The 22673-nt window shown below is 45.1% G+C and overlaps 6 protein-coding genes across 6 annotated transcripts; 4 read left to right on the forward strand and 2 right to left on the reverse strand.

The window, feature by feature from the left end:
• Positions 1-926: 926 nt before the first annotated feature.
• BJ212DRAFT_1300406 (uncharacterized protein) lies at positions 927-2274 on the reverse strand (the record flags this gene model as incomplete). The annotated part of the gene is made up of 7 exons (XM_041332981.1): positions 927-1049; positions 1108-1152; positions 1198-1341; positions 1391-1548; positions 1634-1645; positions 1723-1976; positions 2135-2274. 7 exons carry the CDS (start codon positions 2272-2274, stop codon positions 927-929), a joined length of 876 nt encoding a protein of 291 aa, XP_041191923.1.
• Positions 2275-10985: 8711 nt separating this feature from the next.
• On the forward strand, positions 10986-14325 carry BJ212DRAFT_341063 (MFS general substrate transporter). Its single transcript, XM_041342955.1, has 19 exons — positions 10986-11310; positions 11362-11435; positions 11487-11548; positions 11612-11652; positions 11703-11833; positions 11886-11933; positions 11996-12020; positions 12072-12100; positions 12155-12172; positions 12242-12411; positions 12466-12581; positions 12635-12699; positions 12813-12835; positions 12888-12921; positions 12973-13128; positions 13182-13239; positions 13288-13364; positions 13415-13562; positions 13614-14325. Exons 1-19 carry the CDS (start codon positions 11149-11151, stop codon positions 13980-13982), a joined length of 1806 nt encoding a protein of 601 aa, XP_041191924.1. The 5' UTR covers positions 10986-11148; the 3' UTR covers positions 13983-14325.
• A 17-nt stretch (positions 14326-14342) lies between these two features.
• On the forward strand, positions 14343-15048 carry BJ212DRAFT_1360772 (uncharacterized protein). The gene is made up of 2 exons (XM_041335892.1): positions 14343-14859; positions 14912-15048. The coding sequence occupies exon 1, from the start codon at positions 14496-14498 to the stop codon at positions 14826-14828; it is 333 nt and encodes a 110-aa protein (XP_041191925.1). The 5' UTR covers positions 14343-14495; the 3' UTR covers positions 14829-14859; positions 14912-15048.
• Positions 15049-15257: 209 nt separating this feature from the next.
• BJ212DRAFT_1360774 (uncharacterized protein) lies at positions 15258-15770 on the forward strand (the record flags this gene model as incomplete). Its single annotated transcript, XM_041335893.1, has 2 exons — positions 15258-15497; positions 15551-15770. Coding segments are annotated over exons 1-2 (260 nt in total), but the record flags the coding sequence as incomplete, so codon positions are not given.
• Positions 15771-16809: 1039 nt separating this feature from the next.
• BJ212DRAFT_1447478 (uncharacterized protein) lies at positions 16810-18389 on the forward strand (the record flags this gene model as incomplete). Its single annotated transcript, XM_041338402.1, has 8 exons — positions 16810-16873; positions 16930-17072; positions 17123-17225; positions 17408-17519; positions 17577-17660; positions 17776-17837; positions 17886-17989; positions 18045-18389. 8 exons carry the CDS (start codon positions 16810-16812, stop codon positions 18387-18389), a joined length of 1017 nt encoding a protein of 338 aa, XP_041191927.1.
• Positions 18390-18566: 177 nt separating this feature from the next.
• BJ212DRAFT_1273683 (atromentin synthetase) lies at positions 18567-21645 on the reverse strand (the record flags this gene model as incomplete). The annotated part of the gene is made up of 6 exons (XM_041331109.1): positions 18567-18775; positions 18836-19587; positions 19644-20477; positions 20528-20766; positions 20824-20960; positions 21012-21645. The coding sequence occupies 6 exons, from the start codon at positions 21643-21645 to the stop codon at positions 18567-18569; spliced, it is 2805 nt and encodes a 934-aa protein (XP_041191928.1).
• Positions 21646-22673: the final 1028 nt, after the last annotated feature.

The following is a 22673-nucleotide window of genomic DNA, read 5'->3' on the forward strand; positions in this document are numbered from 1 at the left end:
GTATCTGTGTGACTCAAATGCAAAGAGTAACACTTCTTCACATCAGTGAGTCACATGGCTTACTGGACAGGTCTGAGCATAGTTGATATGAAGTTATGGTCAGGGCATAGAGGATATGTGATCCTTACATAAACATGACATACAGCCTCATAAGGCTCACATTGTCATATCCGCATATCCAGATCTCAGATCCAATCCACATCTTATCCCCCTCCAACATCTCATCATCCAATCTGTCCACTGATCTGGTCCGGTCCACAATTCATCCGAATCCACAACCAGTGCTCATCTCCTTTCAGTAATCCCCTAACTCTGGTATTTCAGCTATCTGTATATCCATCCTGCTCCCTGATCCATTACCTATGCTTCATTTCCATTTCATGATTTGTGATCTGTTTCTACTTACCAATAGACTATCCATATGCTTCGTACATAGCCTCAGACTCTGCTGATTGATCATTCCGTTAGATACCTATAGTATATAACCTCCTGTAACTCTCTGTAGCACCTCAGTTCAAATATCAACTTAGTTCTGCTCATTCCTGTCCTCTGGACCTGAGTATCTCTACTCTCATCATCTTCTGAGACTTAGGATTGATTCCTATAGTCTATCCGCATCTGCCTCTGTCTAAGACAGCCACTACTGCTAGTTTCTAGTCTGGACTTGTCTGGATTAGCCTTACAATACTTATCCCACATCCGGAAGTCATCTGGATCCACTACACTACTTGTCTGACCCTCCAGACACATTAGTCTTGCCTTCCTAAAATAAGGGGCAATACTCGAGTAAGGGGCACAGTGCACAAGCTGAGGCCAAAGCACTTCGGATCCAGTTAGCCCTTGAGTATGACCTTAACACACATAAACTGTAATGATTGTTTAATAAAAACATGGCACATCAATCGGAGCATTACTAAAGTATGATGTTAACATCCTCCATGTTGCACTCCCAGTTGCATACTCAGAGTCACCCATGCCAACCCTAGCCCATTGCTCCAACATGTCTTCAAGCTCTTTGCAACACTCCAGAATGTTGAGCAGTATGTCAACTGATTTCCATAAATTGATAAAGTGGGTCCTGCATTGCTCAGCAGTTAGATCAAGAACCTTGTTAGTGCTGGTCTCACAAATGCCAGATATAACACCCTTCAACTGTTGAATCATCAGTGGTAAAAGGATAAAGAATTAAAAACATACCACTGCTGCTACAAGAAGCATAGCATTGACAGGGATTGTTTGGTGGAATTCGTCCATGTTCTTTAATGCTTTCTTGCTGTTGCTGTAGTTAAATTTGAGACAAGCATCCTTGAGAGCCTGCGCTGTAAAATTCTTGAATTTTCCCTGTGAGAATCAATTTTAAATGACACAATTACCAGGTGTTGCAACCTACGTCAGACAACTCAGGGAGCCAGAGGTAATCACCACTCTTGAGGAGCTTAGTGGCAGCTGTGGTGATCTGCTTTTGAGTCTCATCCATTCGCATTGTTGAGCCCTGCAGGAAGATATTGTGTGCCCTTTTTGCAATAGATATGATAATTTTTTTGAGCTCTGTGTGGAATGTGAACAGATCATCACACAGCTCATTGATGTTGTATCAGCAAGCACATTTGCTATCAATAAACAAAGAACTTACCAGCCAGCACATCTGTGTGTCATATTGTGGAAAGTAACCTTGAAAAAATTGATGTGAGAAGGATAGATGGTGGTGTAGGGAGAATATACCTCTCTCAAGTTTAATATTCTTCTTGTGGTATGTCCATAGCACGGTGTCCAAGACTTCTCGTGCAAGGTTGAGGGCTTCCTGGGACTCTGGAATTGGATAAGCTAGAACAGCCTGAAACCACATCTCTAACTTCACAATCTGCAGAAATGCTTGCCAAGTGGGCAGATAAAACCCTAGCTTCAAAGGGTTATCCTGGTTTGTCTTGACCATCTGTTTGCTGTTTCCAGATTGACAAGTATCTTTGGGTGTAGAACTACCAGAACATTCATGGCTTAAAGCTAGAAGAGTGTCAGATGGAGAGCGTGACAGAGGGTGTCCACAAGAGGTGGGCTGTGTGTGACTGCAACTTGAGGAAGTAATTGGTTGAGATGGGTGCCAAAGAGGAGACTGCATGCATGATGAAGTGCATACATATCTGTCATGCTGTGATAATTGTTGATGTGGAGACTTTGAACAAGAGGAATGATGTGCAGGTGAAGGTCTATCCACTCGAACAGCAGAAGCTCCTCCAGATGATGGATATCAATGAGTGGACTTTGAGTGCCTGACATGTTGGGGAGAGTGTGGGCAAGGAGATTTAGAATGAACATGCTGGGATGGGCATCAATGAGAGGATTTTGAGTGATGGACAGTATGTGCATGTTCCTGCCCATTTGACAAATGGGTCAGTGAAGGAGCTTTGTGCTACCATTCTTTGCATGATGCTCAAGAACATTGTAAACCTCAAGTACAGACAATTAATGTGGGAATGGAACAAAAAAAATGTAAATACCTCATGCTGCTCTATATCTGTGGGCTCGTCATGTGGATCTGCATCTCCTCCAGCTTCAACATCAAGTAAAGGCCAACCCAGATTTTTGTTAAAATCATTTGCATCACTTGTGTCATCCGTTCACTGGCGCATGCACTGACCATCATCTCTGTCCCTGCAAAGAGAACATAATATCAGGGAGAATGCAAATAACAGACAGAAGAATATTCATACCTGCATACCACTGTCAAAATCATCATTGTGGTTAGCACCATCATTGGACTCATTGCATTTGTGAGAGCTGAGCACAAACTCCTTGTCATCATCTGTGTCCTGCCTGTCCTTCTCACAACCACTACCAGGTTCTGTGGACTCCCTCTCATGACCTGTGTCTCACTGACCTGCATTCCATCCAACCATTTTGTGACCACTGGACTATGTGTCCTTCTGTATGGGCTGTCCCTCTCTGGCCCTCTCATGACCATTGGACTTGGGTTCCTTGAATCTGAACCTTTTGGAAGAGCGAGCCACATGTGGGTTTGGATGGGAAGTGTCATATGCCATTCCAGACTCTCAACTCTAAATCTGCTTCTCCAAATATCCAGATCTCCAATAATCTGATCTATCTTTATTGTCCTTCTGGAATCCAAACCCTATATCAGCGCCCAACCCCATTTAGACTTCCCCTGTCTCTGGACTCCGGTTAACTATGTTTCTCTTCTGATTATTGATCTGTTACATACATTTCATTTCTGATATGCATTATTGGTGATCCATCCTACTTACTAATAGACTTTGCATATGCTTTGTACATAGCCTTTGTGTTTTGCTGACTGATTCCTATATGATACCTACAGTATATAAACCTCCTGTAACTCTCAGAAATACTTCAGTTTGAATATCATCTTAGTTCCTGCTCATTCCTGTGTCCTCTGGACTCAAGCCAAGTCTCTTGTCATATTCCAAGTCTTAGGATTGTATCCTAGACTACATCTCCAGCTCTACCTTAAGGTAGTCTATCCTCTGTTAGTTTCTAGTCTGGACTTCATCTGGATTAGCCTTATCTGCTTGTCCAAGTAACATCCAGACATCCATTGCATTTATCTCACATTTTAGATCCGGACATCCATTGTCCGCCCTAGTCAAATCCTGGAAACTCCAGACAACTGTTCTAGCCCCTGGAAATTAAGGGCACATACTTGGGAAAGGGGCACAGCATATGAGCTGAGGCCAAGCCCTTGTGATCTGACCCCCTTGAGCATGTGACCTTAACACATGGCCACCAACACCATGGCCAGGTCTTGAGCTTTGCAGAGCAGTTGCCTGTAGATCCAGTGAAGAATGTCTGGGCTTCTTCCTTGGAGGCATGGTACCAGACAACTTCAATATGTATGCATGTAGTTCTAGTTATGGCACCAATGAACATGACATAATCCATGTTACATAATCATGATTGCATGTCAATAGTAATCTGAGGAGACATCCATGATTTGCATACTAAGGGAGGTAGCATAAGAGAAAGAAAAATAAACATATAGGAACACATGAGTGAGTTCGCCTGAAGAGGAGGCATCAGAATTGCATGAGTCCATCAAGTCCACTGGCTTGTGCTGAGCCACAATGAATGACAGGAGGTGCACCGGTATGATGAGTACTTGGGGCACTCAGGGGAGCTACTAGAAGGTATGGAGAGGGAAATGGGTTTGGTTCTTCATTGTTAAGTTTCATAATGAATTTGACAAGCATTTGGAAGATGTGGTTGTAGCTTACTACACTACAATTCTCACCTATGCATTCTGAATGTTCACACTGTGGGAAACACAACAAGAAGAAAACTGTAAAGTAGACTTCTAATGTTGAGCTAAATGTGCTATGCCTAGCTGCTATTCATGTTACGGTTCCATCTTTTTCCTTTCACCTTTTCACTTATTCACAATTACTAATCATTCTTAGACATTCTATAACATTCTATCATACGATTCTCATTTCTTATTTCTGATTCATTATCTACTTTTCATCTCCAATTCATTTATTAAAGCTCTGCTTTAATCCCTTTATATATACTCTATCTCTTATGCTTGTATTCTCTAACTTGACCTATGCAGACCAGGGCCTGCAATATACTGCTTAACTTGCATGACTCATGAATAGGTTCATGCTTTAGATCATTTGTTTCCATCTAGTTGTTCTTACGAATGCCGAGCATAACAATTCAACCCTAAAGGGTTTCTGGACTAAGCTCAGTGCTCAGAGAGGATAGGAAACCATGCTAATAACTCTCAGTCTCAGACTGGTGCTGGTAGGTGGTGAAAATTATAATCATTACATAAGCACCAAAAGTGCGAACATAACACTAAGTAATATCTGCCTATACAAGCCCACAGTAAATGAAATCCCTACAATGCACTATGATAAAACGACTGCAGTACATATGAATGAGTAGTCCCTTTTCCCCCTGGACTCAGCTCTATTGGAGAGTCGCTCTCACATTATTTTTGTAGACCTTGTGCAATCCATTCTGTTGCTCATACTTGACAATTGTGCACAATTCAGCCACTCTGAAGTTCCATACCACTAGGATCTTATACTTAGGATCTTGCAAGAACATCTGACCCACAACTGGTAACTTGGTGCAGTCCTTCTCTTGCCCTATTTTTCTTGTGTCTGGCCACTCTATCAAGTGTGCCTGATTTTGTGCATGTTACATCTACCACTCCAGCATCCAGCATCCACTGCACTCACATGTACCCTCTAGTGTTAAACCCACACTTGTGATACTAACACTGGTCAATTTTTGCTCACACTCACAGTTGATTCTTTGACATAGGAACTCAAGGGTATACTTACTGCCTGCACTCTAGTTTTAGGCTGCTACAGATTCTAATTCCTTTGCTCAATTGCTTCCCTTGCATATATTTGAAGGAAGTGCTTCAATAGCAGTCCTCTCAGTGTAGAGAATGGGATTGCTCTAGGCTTAGATCACCCATATTATGACTCATGATGATTGGTACAGTGTGCAACTCACTAGCTATGACTTTCCCACAAAACACACCAGAGGCGCGATGCTTTCCCGCACTATGCGATGCATTCCCATGCACACACTTAGTGTGCTCTTCCCACACTTGGTCGCACTATGTTGTGCAACATCCTAGAGCATCCATCCATTGCCCAACCAGTCCCCTAGTGAGTCCCTTCTTGTTTATTCTTGCTATCAGATTATTTCTGGCATTGTACAATACATTATTCCATCATGGACCCTTATTTACCTCACTTACATACATAGAGCACTCCCTATTTGCTTCCGAGCCCAGGGAGCACACCTAGGCACAGCTTACCTGTTGCATAGAGAAGTTTTCAGACATCAACCACCATGATGTCACTTAGTCTCTAGAGTGAGAATCTATCTTCAGCCAGCATGCATTAGTTGTTGCCTTAGCCATCAGCATCAGTCTCTGCATCACCAGCCTCACTTCAACATCTTCACACCATCTTTCAGTCATTTATATGTTCACACACTGTGTGTGCCCTATTCCCACACTTCATGCTCCTATGCACTCGACATTCTCACGTGCATGCTCCCAGCGCACTTCACCAGAGTTGACCTGGTGTTACCCAGTGGATCCTTGCTTTCCTTGCTTCCCCTAAGGGTCAAACATATTGCTCAGCACATTTCAACCAACATCTAGAGAGTCAGTGACTTTTCTCTTCCCCCAGAGTCAGAGCCCTCTTTCTTTCTTTAGCTCTGCAGCCTAGCAGAGCTGTTGAACCTTCACTAGTCTGGCAAAACTAGTTATGCCTAGTCCATGGCAGAACTCATGTGAAAGGAGGGTGGCAGAACCTGGCAAAACTCAAGTGTATCCGACACTCACAGAGATCTAATAGCACAGTTCAAATTCAATAGAACATGAAAACCAACGTCCCTAAAGTAAGATAGTGTATGCCCCCTCTGCATCACAGATCAATGACAATTTTGATACTGCTGTTGAGATTGCACAGAATCTTGAAGCCTTGGGTTCCTTCCTATGGGCATCTCCACTCTCGATCAAGTCTTGTGATGCAGATGATCTTCTTGCTGGTCCAGAGTGTCTTATTTGACGACATTGCTACTGAATTTGCATCTCTCAAAAAGTTGAAGAGGACAGAAAAAAATGAAAGCTTTGACAAAGTTGAAGTGCTTGAGGGAAATGCTTTTGATTTCAGTGAGTTGGATTGAGTCATCCACAGGCTAATAATCTAGATAGGGTTGAGGTGGTTAATTACATTGGTGAGGATAATGGACGGGAGGCAATATTGATATCGTCATTAAGAATTAGGCACATGATGTTGAAATGGTGAGCTTGCTGTTGCACACAGTGAGTGTGAAGATTACTAGTGACAAGCATGGCTTACCCACTTTGGTTGATTCAATGTTCCCCAACTCCACTTTAGTGGAAGAGGGTTCTGTTGCATCAAAATGCCTAGCTTCCTGCAAATGCACCCGTGGGAAATTCCCACGCACATGTGTGGGAATAAAAGAATAAACTGTGGGAATACTTTGAGCTTGTGGGAAAATAGTTCTCTATGACTAACATAGCTACCTATATGGACTCGAAAGAATCTGGTCATGTCAATGAAAGTAACATGACCAGTCATATATATATGGTTCACAGGGCCTTAAGGGCCTAGACTGCAAGAATCACACTCTGCCATTATATGTAACCCATACATAGAGACCCTCATTTGTTTAAGGCCAGTCATGAGTCCATAAAAAGGCTATCACAGCCTGCCCTTATCATTAGGGCACAGACCATTTACTCCTGTCAAAATAGCTTAAAGGGAAGAGTGCCTATGTAGAACTAGAAGTACAAGTGATCAGGGCAGCGTTCAAGCCCCCTGACAAGATCTTTCACAGGATCAAAACCGCTGCTCCCTGCTTTACTAGCCACTCCCTCCCAATATAGCAACACCCTATCTTAGGAGAAGGTGGATTGCAGCATGTGTGCATAGTGGTGGTCTGCCTAGTACACTACTAGTTGTAGACATATATCTAGCCAAGCTTGCGAGGCTAGATGTCCAACCTGCCTTTAGTTGAGTGCTGTGTATTATCCCTTCCCAACCCAATCCCATCCACCAAATGCTCTGCAGCTGGATATACTGACAAGCATGCAAGTATGCAAACTGACACATGAGAGTCAATTTGTGTCTCAACTCAATTTTCTTTGATTTGATCATGCACTGCATATAGTTGTTTTTCCTTCCCAAACACTGTGTCTATACAGTGGCTCAAAAAACTGTCTGCATGTTTTTGCAAATTTTACTATTTGTAATATTGTGTGAGAATACATAAAGACCTCAGTGACATGCTGATACCATATTGTAGTACCACTTCAGGGCTTTTGATTGAGCACCACATTGTGAGAATCAGGGGAGATATGGTGGAGATACAAGGCTTACAAAATTATGACTCATGCAGACAGTTTTTGAGGCATATTAAAACTATATAAATCATCATTTATGACACCATAGCAATCATGCCACCATTAAATAAATTATAAAGTGATGTCATTATGTCATTTTAAAATCATATCTAACTATACAAACCAAAAAATTTCATATGTCATGGTTATATTCACTATGAAAGCCACCCCCCTTGCTCAAAGGGATAATATCCTCTCTCTTTCCTATTCTGGCCTCCCTGCTTGTCAAATTTTCTCTAGAACTGGAGTATGCAAGTCTACTGTGGCCAAGTTCATCAAAGAGAGTCACACAGACAAGGAAAACTTCTGTGAAGGGCGTCCATCCAAGCTCACCTCTACTGATAGGAGGGCTATTATTCAACATATTGCTACAGGAAAGGCTGATAATGCTGTCCAGGCCACCTATCACATCAATTCCACCATCACATTCCCTGTCTCTTCACACACTGTGAAAAACATTCTCAAGGCAGCTCATCTCAGGTCAGTAACAAAGAAAAAAAGCCTCTCCTCTCTATCACACATATGCAGAGAGGACTAGCACCTTTTTTTTCCACATATATACCTTGCCATCTGACCCAATCCTATTTATTTTGGTCTTATATGACCATATAACATGCTTCCAGTCCATATAGTCCAATTCTGATGGGCTAAGGCAAAGGTTAGTCATCTCTGCATATGTGTGATAGAGAGGAGAGGCTTTTTTTCTTTGTTACTGACCTGAGATGAGCTGCCTTGAGAATGTTTTTCACAGTGTGTGAAGAGACAGGGAATGTGATGGTGGAATTGATGTGATAGGTGGCCTGGACAGCATTATCAGCCTTTCCTGTAGCAATATGTTGAATAATAGCCCTCCTATCAGTAGAGGTGAGCTTGGATGGACGCCCTTCACAGAAGTTTTCCTTGTCTGTGTGACTCTCTTTGATGAACTTGGCCACAGTAGACTTGCATACTCCAGTTCTAGAGAAAATTTGACAAGCAGGGAGGCCAGAATAGGAAAGAGAGAGGATATTATCCCTTTGAGCAAGGGGGGTGGCTTTCATAGTGAATATAACCATGACATATGAAATTTTTTGGTTTGTATAGTTAGATATGATTTTAAAATGACATAATGACATCACTTTATAATTTATTTAATGGTGGCATGATTGCTATGGTGTCATAAATGATGATTTATATAGTTTTAATATGCCTCAAAAAACTGTCTGCATGAGTCATAATTTTGTAAGCCTTGTATCTCCACCATATCTCCCCTGATTCTCACAATGTGGTGCTCAATCAAAAGCCCTGAAGTGGTACTACAATATGGTATCAGCATGTCACTGAGGTCTTTATGTATTCTCACACAATATTACAAATAGTAAAATTTGCAAAAACATGCAGACAGTTTTTTGAGCCACTGTATATGCTGAGCTCGCAATAATACAGACTGACACATGTGAGTTAAGTGACTTGATGATTCTTTCAATGTAGTACAACTCATACATTTGCAGGGTTTTTATTATGAAGTTGCCTTGCCATTTGGCTTGCTTCCTTGATGAAGGACAATGTCCTCCTTGTGATAAGCCCCATGATGTGACACAGTATCCTGATTATTATGATGCCCTTTACTATCTGCAATATAATCTCGCATTCTTTGAAACATCTGAAAAAAATTGTGCCTGGTTGAAAATTTCGCTTAAATCTCATCATTCGTGTTGCTCAACGTGCCACAGGTTAAACTTTCATGGTTGTCTCATATGATGGTGTTTGCATCATTATATGTCAGCAGCAAAAATCATTGTCTATGGCACCAAGTGAATTTGCTGATGTGGGTTACTGTCATTGTATTGTATTGCGTAGGCTTTCATCTCGCAAATCTCTAACCATTGAGAAGTGTATGCCTTCGAGACTAAATGACTATCCTAGATGGTTCTACTACAACGAGGAAATTCAAGAGCAAAAATTATCGGTCCTCTTGGATAATGTCCTAGTCGAGTGTGTTTCTCGACTATCTGTTTCACGAGGAAGATCGAAAATCCTGTCTCAGTGTCTTTGAGCGGAGTCGGGGATTGGCGCTTGCGCCGTTACGATATTAATCAGAATGGAAGATTTTGAAGTGATTCCGTGTGCAATTCAGCCTGAGAAAGCGATTTTGATAATCGGACCCGATGCCAAATCGTGCCAAATTGTCGAAGCGCCGAGGCGCTTCACGTGATTCTGAATCGGATTTTAGATTGTAAACAGCTGTACCCTCTTGTTTCAAAATACAAACGTCTAATTAAATAAACTTGTCCCGCAACTTGCAAGCAAGCACCTGAGCACCCTCTCCGCACTCGAGCAGCATGGCACCCAAAGGAAAAGGCGTCCAACAAGCATCTCCGCTGACTCGGAAAACTCTTAGTAAAAAGCACTCGTAAAAGAGGCGAAAAAAAGCACAACCAGGATATCAAGTGCGTGAAATGTATGTCAGAAAACAGATCAAACATATATATAACTCACCTTAGGAACTGTTAGTTTTAGTATACATGCCTATTCACAAATCCAACCGGAAATCACGTTGAGAATCCGTTCTCGCAGCTGCTGCGGGGTGTTCAAAGTGGGTGGCGATTTTCACGCGATTTTCGAACTCTGAATCGGCTAGTAATCACACGCAAAATCGCTTCATGATCGTTCACTCTGACTACCACTAATATGTGAGAGTCATAGGTGGTCCTCGGTATCGGTCCAGTATTTATTCATTTGGCTAGTAACAACCAGAAACACGTCGTTGTCGTATCTAATTAGAACAGGTATGTGGGAAATGTGGTCCAGGTGCCACGGCGCTGGCACAAATCGTCGACGCGTCAAGTGCAGCGTGTGACTAGGCCGCATCAAAATAGCTCGAGTCCGATAATATGGTCCTGTGATACTCATTTTTCTTATGTCCAACCGCACATTTAATTTCGTTCAAGGTCGTGACACCTGTGCCGTTCAACCTTGAACTACGGTCGCCCACAGGTCACTGATAGCGACCGTAATTTTCAATGGAGCCTCAACGATATTCCGAAATTCATCTGCGTGTGTCGGTCCGAAGATCGAAGCCTAAGGCTTCGCGAACCTCGAACCCCGGCAGAATTCGACAACTCATCTATACCTTTATCACACACAGATGCTGATATGAAGCTACGAGCCCATCTTCCTGTTGACATTATTCGTTCTTCAAATCCACTCGCTGCCCTCGTAAACGAAACTCTCACAAGATGACAAAAATTGCAGAGGCGCCATCTCCTGTAGTCGAGGAGGCCAACAAGAGGCCGGGTGCATCATGGAAAAAAGTCGAAGAGCATGTCATCCCAAAAAATCGCTTGGGCATTGTGTTCTTGGGCTTGATGTGTACCATCTTCTTGGTAGCTTTAGATCAAGTACGGAATTGTGTTATTTTATTCGTGAATATCTGACTCACACACCACGAGACTATCGTTGCGACCGCCTTGCCCACAATTGTAGCAGAACTTGGAGGAGGCAAGAACTATAGTTGGGTGGGAAGGCACGTATATGTTACATATGGTGTTGTTGCGTGGTACTATTTTCCATACAGTGCTTACATGTTGGTGTGCGCCTCTTTGAGCCCGCTATATGGCAAGCTATCCGACATTCTAGGCGAGTACCCTTTGAGTGCCATGGAACGTTGCTTGGAAATCAACTTATGACTGGGATCTGCAGGGCGTAAACCCATGCTATATGGATGCATCTTCATGTTTTTGGTACGTCATTGCTAGTACACGCGTCCGATCTGGCTTTGACCTCAGACTAGATTGGTTCAGCGCTGTGTGGTGCAGCTCAGAACATGACATGGTTGATTGTCTCTCGTGCCTTACAGGGAATGGGCGGTGGCATCTTTCAACTCGTACAGATCACTATATCCGACATTGTTCCATTGCAAGAGTGAATATGTGTTACCACCACCGAGTCATTATTGAATATATTTATTTTCTAGGCGAGGCAAGTATACTGGTCTCGTCGGCGCTACTTGGGGAATAGCAAGGTAAGGCTAAATGAAATACCCCCGTTTAAGCCTCCAAAACTTGAAACTTATTTATTTTTTAGTGTTATCGGACCGTTATTCGGCGGCGTGAGGTCCCATCTCTTGAAGAGATTTGAGAATTGATGTTTTGCCCCACAGATTTTGACTGATCATGTATCTTGGAGGTGGTGAGTTTGCGCGTGCTATTTGTTGACCGAAGGTTCACGATCGACGCTTATTAGGTGCTTCTGGATCAATTTGTGCGCCTAATATGTTTCTAATATTTGCTCCGAAATCAGAAGCTTGCTACTAACACGACTTATGGACAGACCAACTGGCGGCTTGGCTGGGGTTCTTTTATTCTTTTTCTTAAATTTAAATCCGCACCAAGGAAGGCCGTTCCGCGACCATATCAGGGAGTTTGATTTTGTTGGACTTCTTGTAATCATGGCAGGTGTTGTGTGTTTGCTTATTGGTCTCAACTCGAGTGAAACGACGTGTAATTTTATCCTCCTACTCTACAGAACCGAAGCTTATTGTTATTTTCTTTTAGGGAAAAATCCCGAAACTATTGCACTCCTTGCTGTGGGAGGCACATTGCTCATCATCGGTGGGATTAATGAGATTTTCACGAAGAAGTCCCCCATTATCCCTCCTCGTCTTTTCAAGGTGAGTCGTTGAAAAAGCTGCCCATATTTATATCGTCTCTCATGGTTTTCCAGACGCGTACGACTGGCTTTACATTGGTTTCTGTCTTCTTGCATGCTGTGCTATTCTTTGCAGGTGTGTCGTGTACGCAAATTTATCTCGGGAGTAGCAATCATTTATATCATTACTCCAGCCTCTTTGTGAGTACTTTGTAGACAGACCTTATACTTGACATCATCATGGATTTTCCAGCTACCTTCCAATGTACTACCAAGGTAAGCCTGTCTTATAGCCTTGGAGTCTGCATTTTGCTGAGATCGACACAAGTTCTTGGCGCATCGGCAACGGGTTCTGGCGTCAGGTGAGTATTGAATCCATGTATTGTTGTTATTCATGTTGCTAATATGAGCAGAATGCTTCCTTTCTCGTTATGCTCTTCGGTCACGTCATCGGTTTGTGGCATCATTGTGGCTCGCACAGGGTCCTACCGCCCTATGATGTGGTTCGGATGGATTGTCATGACGCTTGGTTGGGGCCTCATGATCATGCTGGATAATACGACCACTATGTACGTATTTAGTCAGTGTCGAAGTCACGCGGTCGTCCTAACTTTTTATTTAGTGTAGCGCAAGAAGTCTACCCCCTTATTGCTTCCCTCGGTATCGGTTGCGTGTTCCAGGTGAGTTTACCGCACCATCACGATACACGCTCATCGCCTCTGCAATAGACCCCGCTTATTGCCATACAGGCAGCCATGCCTATTAAGGACATGGCCACCAGTACAGGCGCTTTTATGTTCCTCCGGTGAGTATGACTTTACAATTTGTTTTTCATAGGTCCTTATCGGTCTCAAGAACTCTTGGGAGTACGGTGGGCATGACGATCGGGGAGACTATCATTTCCAGTGTCCTCCACCAGAAACTGCAGGGCATCAAAGGCCTCACAATCAACACCTCTGCCGCGGCTTTGAATGGTAGCATCAAGCAGATTTCTTCCATTTCTGTAAGCCCACTTCCATGGTCTCGGTTCTAGCTTGACGACCAGTCCCACCAGAATCCAACAGTGCGTAACGAGGTCATGCATGCTTACACACAGTCTATCAGCACGATTTGGTTGGTCAGCACGCCGCTATCTGCATTCAGTTTCTTTCTAGTTCTCTTTATTCGTGCCTACACGCTAAAGCGTACGGTCATCCGCAGCGGCGAGAAGAACCTAGGAGACGCTGAGACGGGTGCTGATCAAGCGGCTGCAGACGACTTGGTAGCCATAGAGTTGGAGACTTTGGAGACTTTGGAGAAGCATAAGAAACCGGCCTTCTTTGGTGATGCCACTAGATCAACAGATTCATTTGACGATATTGGCAAACGAAGGACGGAAGCAGAAGATGAGGGGAAAGATTCTCGCCTTGCATCTCGGACATAGAGGTGGGCGAAACCCGATCATACTTCAAAGCTTCATACTATGTAGAGATCGAGACGTGGAAGGATGTCTGGGTCAATGCCTTGCGGAGTGTCATTTCGACTGAAACAATGGATTCGGAGCAGGCTCTGGTCAAAGCGATAAGCGGGTACCTTCCAGACCATATTCTCTATGTAGAAGTTGGACGATTCACCTTGGTCAGAGCGGACTGATATCGTAGGGTCAGACTCGCCAGACGTACGACGGAATTCTGTAGAAACGAAGACCTGTTAATAGCATCCAATAATCGTCGATACCATAGGACTTGCAAAGCCTCGATTAAAGGTGAATGAAAAGCTTGCTACAAAGTGTGCACAAGAAACACCACATGATAGATACAAAAGGCAGCTGCAAGTCGCAGCGATATTGTGAAGGGTGGACACGATGTAGATTTTGGAAAAAAGTAGCTTACATTGTAGGCAAATGCTATCGGCACGACATTGACAGCCAACTTCCCCAACTCCCGCCACAAAGGTCATGACACCCACACTGCAGTCTAAAACACCAATGCACTTTCTTAACCTCAATAAAAATGCATTGGTCGCTGATTTTGTGGGCAAACCACTCGACGCTCTGAGAACGCCCGCCCTCGTTGCGGACCGCGTGGTGCTCGCAGAGAACTGCAGGAGATGCACGAGAATGCGAGAGACTGGGAAGCAACTTCTAGAGGACACTCGAAGACACAAGGTAGGAGGGGATGAAATTCACTGTGATGACTTCTATCAGACAGTCGAAGGAACGAAACTGCAGCTAGTTTCAGATATCGGCAGAAGTTCTGCGGTCATTCTATCGACACTCATAGAAGCTTGAGGAATCGTGCAAGGTGGTATCGTAGCCGACGCTGCAGTCAAAGATGTCAGTCCAGAAGCATGTAAAATCGTTCCGACTCTCACCTATTTTTCAGATTCTGTACGGTTTTCCAGTTGGACTGAACAAATTGGATGATCTGTCTGCTCTGCATCTGAGATGACAAGATACGGGAGAACCATTCTTATTCTCTTCAATCATTGAAATCAAGTGAAATTTCTGGAGGAATACGAGAGGGCGCAAGAACACCCGAAGAAATAGTCTGCGTGTATCAAAATGAATGCCAGTCTAAAGTATGTTCTTTGAATACCACCATAATAGATCACTCACAAACATAAACGAGCCGGGATACTTCCAGAGCCTATTTCAAAGTATTCATAAGGGTGTTTGCATCTTCGGCAATTTCGGTGATCGGATTTTACACCTACGTCGGATACACGTATAGAGTGACATAACTGGAGGAAGCTATCTCATATTTAACAGGGGAAACGCGTCTTACCAATGACGCAGCAGCCACGGCCATTGAAGTTCTGACAGAGTCAAATAACAGAGAGGTCAACAATCAGTCATTCGTCCTCTCAGTGGGATCCATTCCAACTGTTCTTGGCGCAACCACGGAAGCAAAGCTAGAGATGGCATCTACACTCAATGGAACACTGGAGTTCCATACAGGTAAGCGAACTTCATCAGGGAGGAATCTAGTTGGTATAAACCGATTCGTACAGGAAATTACACCGTGCTCGATCTCCAGCAGCTACACACGACCTTGATCGGCCGTCCACAAATCTCCCAGAATATTTTAGCCACCGTGATTTTATACTACCCCGGAAGAGGAAGTGACGGGCAAGACAAAGCCATGTGTAATGCTGGTGCCATGGCTATGAGTAAAGACACGGATCGTATTCCAGGGTTCGGGAGGTTGTTGGCAAGTCATGAAAGAATTTCGTAGGAGCGCAGGATATCGGTACAAGTTCCCCCACACCCAGAGTCAGGTCGCATAAATCCTACGTTGAAGATCGGAGATACTGTCTAGATTGTCGGGCAACGTATGTTTGATAGCCGCTGCTTACCCGTGGCACTATATCACCGATTCGCGAGGATAAAGGAAGTGACAAAGTGGTTGAGCATCTGGGCACCATGGAAGGGATGGCAGTACTAGACTTAGTGACATGCGGTGTACGACCGATTACTGTCTGAAGTACATAGTAGTAGGTGACGAAGAACTATCAACGATTTTCATTGGCTGACTACGCTAACTCAGGCATGCCGCGCGTCTAATAATGTTATGTAATCGGCAAGACACTGTCTGAATCTGTTCGTCGAATGTCATCGTTTTGCGCAAAAGGTCGTCGCAGGAGGCTGTTCGATTCGACCTCTGTTCTTCTTCGTGAAGCAAAAACCACTGTCCATACAACGGAATTTGTATCTACGCTCCGCACGGTGTCTGTTCGTTGTTAACGCTTCTATCTGGCCAAGTGCCAATGCACACATCTCGGTACCACCTTGAAAATGTACCTTCGACCAATCCGCCAAGCGAAGTCTCAACTCACCTGGCAAGTAGTGAGAACTAACATTGCGCACAAGTGGCATATTGCGAACACTCGTTTGGCAGCGCAAATTTGGGGAAGTTAAAGGTGTATCATGATATCATCAATCCAACTTGAACGGTTGGAAAAGCTCAACACTCTTTTGATTTACCCATGCATGTGACAACATCTCCATCCACGTCCTTGATTCTATGCTCATGATAGGTTTCATCTGCTCAATGAGCTGACAAGGTGCTTACTATATGGAGTACTAGTACCCAGTACACCGTGCCACTTTTGGCTACAATATTTCTGGTCGGTCACAATACCATATATCTATTTCTGATGCCTTATCTCAACGTGGATCGATCCTATCCTGTCTTCGAGAAGTATTAATGAGCCCCGTACTCTTCCGCTTCCAGGTCCTCCTTTCTCTCATAACCATCTAGTGAGTGGAAATGCCCAGCCTAACATTGCCCGAGTGTGGACGCTATATCCCGCCTCTGGCCACAGATGAGGACTGTGAGGAAGTATTTAATTAATATAGTATGTCTACTAGCTAATGACCCAGCGTGTAGTAGAGTTTGCGGACCTGGCTATCGTTGATCTTTCCAAGGCCCATACACCGGAAGGACGGGCAGAGCTCTATCCACAACTTCGAGATGCACTGCGCAGCTACGGCTTTGTTTATGCTATAAATCATGGTTATAACCAGGCTCAGGTGGGCCCGTTCCCGAAGCTCATACTAAGGGTTCTGAAGTACTGTTGTAGCGCGATAGGATTTTTGACATAGCTAACGTCCCTTTCACTGTGGTCCCTCCGGATGAAATGAAGACATATGCTGCAAACATCGAGAAAGTCGGATACTACGCGGGTTTTTAAAGGTCGTCAATTCTGGGTGTGTCATATTCTAGCAAGAAATGTATATGAAACTGGCCCTTATCGCTCAATGATCAGAAAGTCGACGCGGAGAATCAGATTCTCGATCAGATCGAGCACTATGGAAGTGGGTGCTACAACTTTCTGTGTGATAGGTGTTACCTACACTTTCGACAGTTAACAAGGACGTCACAAGGCGTCCGCACCCTCAGGCCTTGCGCCCGTTCCTACCAGAAATCGATGCCTTCGTCCGACATAATCACTTCAACGTTGTCCATCCAATCCTTCGGTTAGTTTCTTCGCGAGCCCTTGCTTTATGGTCCATCTCACGAGCAGTCTCATGCAGCTTGGTCGCTTTGAGCCTCGATTTGCCCGAAGAGACTCTGGTGGAAAAACACAACTTTGACGGCACAGGAGAGACATGTGGTTGGTCTTGTTTTACTATATCGAATTCTTCATTAATGGGAAACTGTACAGCCAGATTTATGAAGTAGTAAGTGACCCTTAATCGTAGCCGCTTGTTAACCTGATAAATATTTCTTAAGTTATAGGCGCACCAAAGAGGAAGAGGAAAAATCCAAAAATGTCTGGTTGAAAGGACATACAGGTATATTTTATTTTACTACTTGTCCTTATATGCCCCTCAGCCATGCAGACGTTGGCAGTGTCACCGTTCTGTGGAGCCAACCTGTCGGAGGCCTGCAAATTCAGGCTCCCGACGGCAGATGGAAGTGGGTCCGCCACATCGACAACGCTTTGGTGCGCAAATGAGTGGACCACTGTGACAATCGCAAACTCAACATTCCGTCCTCAGGTCATCAATACAGGCGACATGATGGATTTCTTCAGTGGCGGTTACTATAAGCCCACGATTCATCGCGTCGTCCAACCTCCTGAGGATCAGCGCAACTATGACCGTCTGAGCGTATTCTTCGTGTCGATGCCCGATGACGATGTTCGCTTATTGCCCTGTGTTGAGAGCCCCGTGCTCCACCACTTCGGCATCCAGCGCCGGTGCCCTGACGAGGATGCCCCACTGTGCGAGGCGTGGAGGAAGGGGAGGACAACGATGTATGGTAGGTCTGATCTCAAGAAGGGGATGGAGCACAATGTCGAAGAAGAGGTCATTGAGGGCATAGTGGTGAAACATTACAACTAAGGAGCCGCAGACTGCCCATATATGCGTGTCTCTCGAAATAGGTATGATGTTTATGATGCTGATCAGCCAACTTTGAAACCAAATAACTATTTGGAAAAAGGCCGTGGTGGTGGTACGGGTATAAACAATATTTCTACTTATATTTATCAGACATGTCGCCAAAAAGCGCAACAATCATCACACTCCACGAGCCTCAAGACGACTGCGGAAGAGCTTCTGGAACTGCGAGGCGTGATCAATGTCCATGAGCGTGTTATGCTCCCCAGGCACGTCAGTAAATGTTGGATCGCTGCGGCTGAAACCAGTCCATGGCTTGAGCTCATTGAGCCAGTTAACCTTGTCATCCGGGCCACGAGGCGGGACGGCATAGAAAACATCAATGGCCGCTGAAGAGAGACATGGCAATGTGAGCAAGCAGTGTTGAAGTGGGAAAATGAATGACTTACGAGCTGTGCCCGACGGACTGTATCCCTTTCCACAGCGCATGAGGGACACAGAGACTTCGACCCAGTGTTCGAGAGTTTCAGGTGTCAACTGGAGCTCGGCGAGACGTTCAGGAGGCGACATCTTCCACACGATCTCAAGTCTCTCCTTCTGCGTGAGCGGTTTAAAAGTAGGCCACATACTTTCAGATTCGTGCTTCGACAAAAGACCGAGGAAGAATGCCACGTTAAGCGTACAGATGAGTTCGATATTGTGCATGTGTTGGGCGATATAAGGAGGGACGTTAACAAGACCGAGAAACCTGACTTCTTCACCCATGGCCTCCAGGCGCTTAACCACCTCAAAGGCCATCAAACCACCGTAGCAGTAGCCAGCGATGGCATATGGTCCCGCCGGTTGGATCCTCCTGATACCCGTAGTATAAGAAGAAACCATCTCATCCATGGACGTGAAGAAGGGCTGACCAGGCTCGAAGCCACGAGCACGAAGTCCATAGAAGGGACGCTCATTCTGGAAGTACTTGGCGAGATTGAGGAAAACAAGAACTTCTCCGACTCCAGGGTGCACGAAGAAGATGGGCGTCTTGTCTCCGGTTACTTGGAGGGGGACAGCGGGGTCGTATTCCTCAGCCCGACTGTCTTTGGAAAGTAAGGAATCAACATAGTCGGCCAGGCTCGAGACGTCAGGATGCTTCAGGATTTGTATGGCGGGAATTTCAGGCAGGCCAAAGTATGCCTCTCCCTCACGCTTGAGCCTGTAGATTATATGAGTTAGTAAAGGTCACTTTACAGCAATAAATCATGTATTTACCTGAGAACACCAATAGATGTACCACCAAATTCGAAGAAGTTGTCGTTCGCCGACACCTCGTTGTCTGCGAAGTTCAGGATACTTGCATACATCTTGGCCAGAACCCTTTCCGTTTTAGTGGAGGGGGCTACAAAGGAGGCGCCGCGTGCCTCGCTAAGAAGCTCGTCAGCGCAAGCGATATGCTTCGCCAGCCCACCTTTCTGAAGGAGCATGAGGAGGTGCGCCCGGGAGAGTTTTCCCAGAGTTGTCTTTTCCATTTGCTTCACAGGGATGGGAATGATCAGTTGAGGTGGCTGGGTGATCATCTTAACAGAGATGTCACGTAAAGCACGATTCGTGGCAAAGAGCTTCATAGGCGCGCCTGCTTCATCGAGGTCGAAAGATGGCGAGTAGAAAATAACGAACCCTTCGGTTTCCTGGCCAGGAACACGGTAGGGAGCAGCAGCGAGGAAGGAGGGCGTGACGCCTTCCAAAGTCTGGAGATGAGTTTCAAGCTCAGGGATACCATATGTGACACCATGGATGATGACGGTGTCCTTGATCCGCCCGATAAGACGCATGACGCCACTTTCGATAATGCCTACATCACCAGTGCGGTACCAGCCACCCTCAATAAAGCTGGAGGACGTAGCCTCGGGATTTTTGTAGTAGCCCACAAAAAGCATCGGTCCGCGAACCTGAAGCTCACCACTCTCGCCATCCAGGCGCGGAGTGGTGCTATCGATAGGGTCAACGATGCGCATCTCGCAACCATTAATGGGACGTCCGAGATCAAGGAACTCGCGAGTAGGTTCGGCTGTAAAAATATCAACCGGATCATAAATGCATCCACCGCTGTAAGGCTAGTCACCTCAGATGTATCGATGTTGTGTAAATATTCCTACCAAGTTTCTGTCATTCCAAATCCAGCAGAGACTATGAAAGACACTGCGGAGGGGTTCTTGCTGAGCTTTTTCATGGTGGCAGCGAAGGTTTTTGCGGTCTTCGAAACCACTGCTTCACCTCCGCTGATGATCCGCTTGATGGAGGATAGATCGAAAGATCCAAAAAGGTCGGTACGCTTTTCAAGATCGCGAGTAAGCTTGGCCAGCAGAAAGTTTGGTGCGAAAGCTAGACCAATGGACTAAGAAAATAGCATGATGAATTGATAAGTGGAAGCCACGGCTAGATTGTGACATACATTTTCGTCGATCAGACGAAGCATGCGAACGGAATCGGACAGAATAACAGATGCATGCACATGGATTTGCGAAGCACCATACAGGAGAGGTGTGACGTGCATTTCCAAAGTCCCCGCGACGTGATCAAATCCTACCCCTGACGGTCATAGTTAATTCTAGAAGAAAGCTTCAACGATGGTTGTCTCACAGTTCAAGATCCGATACTCGGAAGGCGGACCGAAGCGTTGCTCCTTGGCACGGCAAGCAGCAAGAATGCTACGGTGCGTATGCACGACCGCCTTTGAGAACCCGGTCGAGCCTGAAGTCAGAAAGAGCATCGCGTGATCATCAGGCTTGGGCTCATACGCAATCCAGTCAGCTGTGACAGTGAACGTTTCTGCGGAGGCTTTCAGGTCAGAGAACAGGTGAACTTCCAGCCCGTCAATGGAGCTAATCTGCTCAGCACCAAGCTCGTTGGTGAGCCAAATTGCAGATTCAAACAGATTCTTGATGTGAGCAACATGTGCCTCCTTGTGCGCCTGTTGAGCACTGAGTGCGGGCTGCAAACAAGGGACATAGCCAGCTATGAGACAAGCCCAGATGGTAGCCATATTGTCTTCGTGTTCGGAAAGGTACACAACGATAATTGAACCGGTGGGCTTGCCCCACTCGAGCATTGCGCGTGCAAGGTTACGAATATGTTGGTTAAATGCGCTGAAAGTCTTTGTTTGGATGGAGGAGTCATGTGCGGAGGAGGTTACGAAAGAAAGCTCGTGTGATGGATAGCGGTTGACAGCTTGAGCGATGATGTCATGAATCGTGTTGAAATCGGGCTGTGCCATTGTGAGGTATCAGAATGATCAACCGTAAAAGCTGTGTAGTATGTTGAGGACGGACGTCCGACTTTATATACTTCTTCATTTGGCATCATAGAGTATTAGGTCCTCTCGTCCTGGCATGACTTTAGCATCATAACACTTTGCATGGTAAGCGTTCAACTTACGCCGTCACTTGGCCGCGTCACCAACTTCAAATTGTGCAGTGGCCAAAAATTATTGGCCCCTCCACACCCTATACTATGATGTGGGCAGATCTACCAGTTCATCCCATGAGTTCCGGGTAGTTCAGGATTATCACAGCGAGCTTTGATTGGCAACTAGGTAAACCACTTGTTACAGCTGAACATCCAAAATCGATTGACTCCGGGTCCGCACACGTGTGTTAGTATGGGAATTCGAAATTTGCATCATATTTCAGGTTTATTGGTCTTGCAAGAAACTTACACTGGAGTCTTTGAGGCGTCGATGTTGTCGCCTGCTTCCAATGCGGAATGCTCCTCGTCATCGACTCAGGTTAGTGGCGAGATGCTGACGCACAAGTGCACTTCTTTTTCATCGATGAGTCGATCATCTATAAAAAGAATCAGCGCACCAAGGGAAAGCTAGAAACGTTGGGTACCAGCCACGAGCACGGCCACGTCGGCAGTATCGATCAATACTGGCGCGCGAGTGGAACAATTATAATCGTGACGACACTTCGGAGAACATGTTGCGAATATGCCAACACATTCATTGCTGATGGTATCGCTAATAAACTGGACTCACTTTACTCCGCTTCAAAAATGGGGCAGTCCGTCACAGAAAAGCAAAACAACCTTGTTGATCCATGCTTTTGTAGCTTAATGACTGGATGGAGGAATGAGTGACATCCAGAAATGTATAGAAACAAAACGGCTATAGTATCCGGACCCATGGTTGCATGATGTGGTGAGCGGGTGGGAGCCAATCAGGTCATAACGCGTGAGGCTTGAACCTAGGACGCAAACGCAGCGCGTCGGACAAACGGTTCAACTCGGACAAAGCGAGGAGTC

Source organism: Suillus subaureus (assembly GCF_016647635.1).
Source record: "Suillus subaureus strain MN1 chromosome Unknown BJ212scaffold_20, whole genome shotgun sequence".
NCBI lineage: Eukaryota > Fungi > Basidiomycota > Agaricomycetes > Boletales > Suillaceae > Suillus > Suillus subaureus.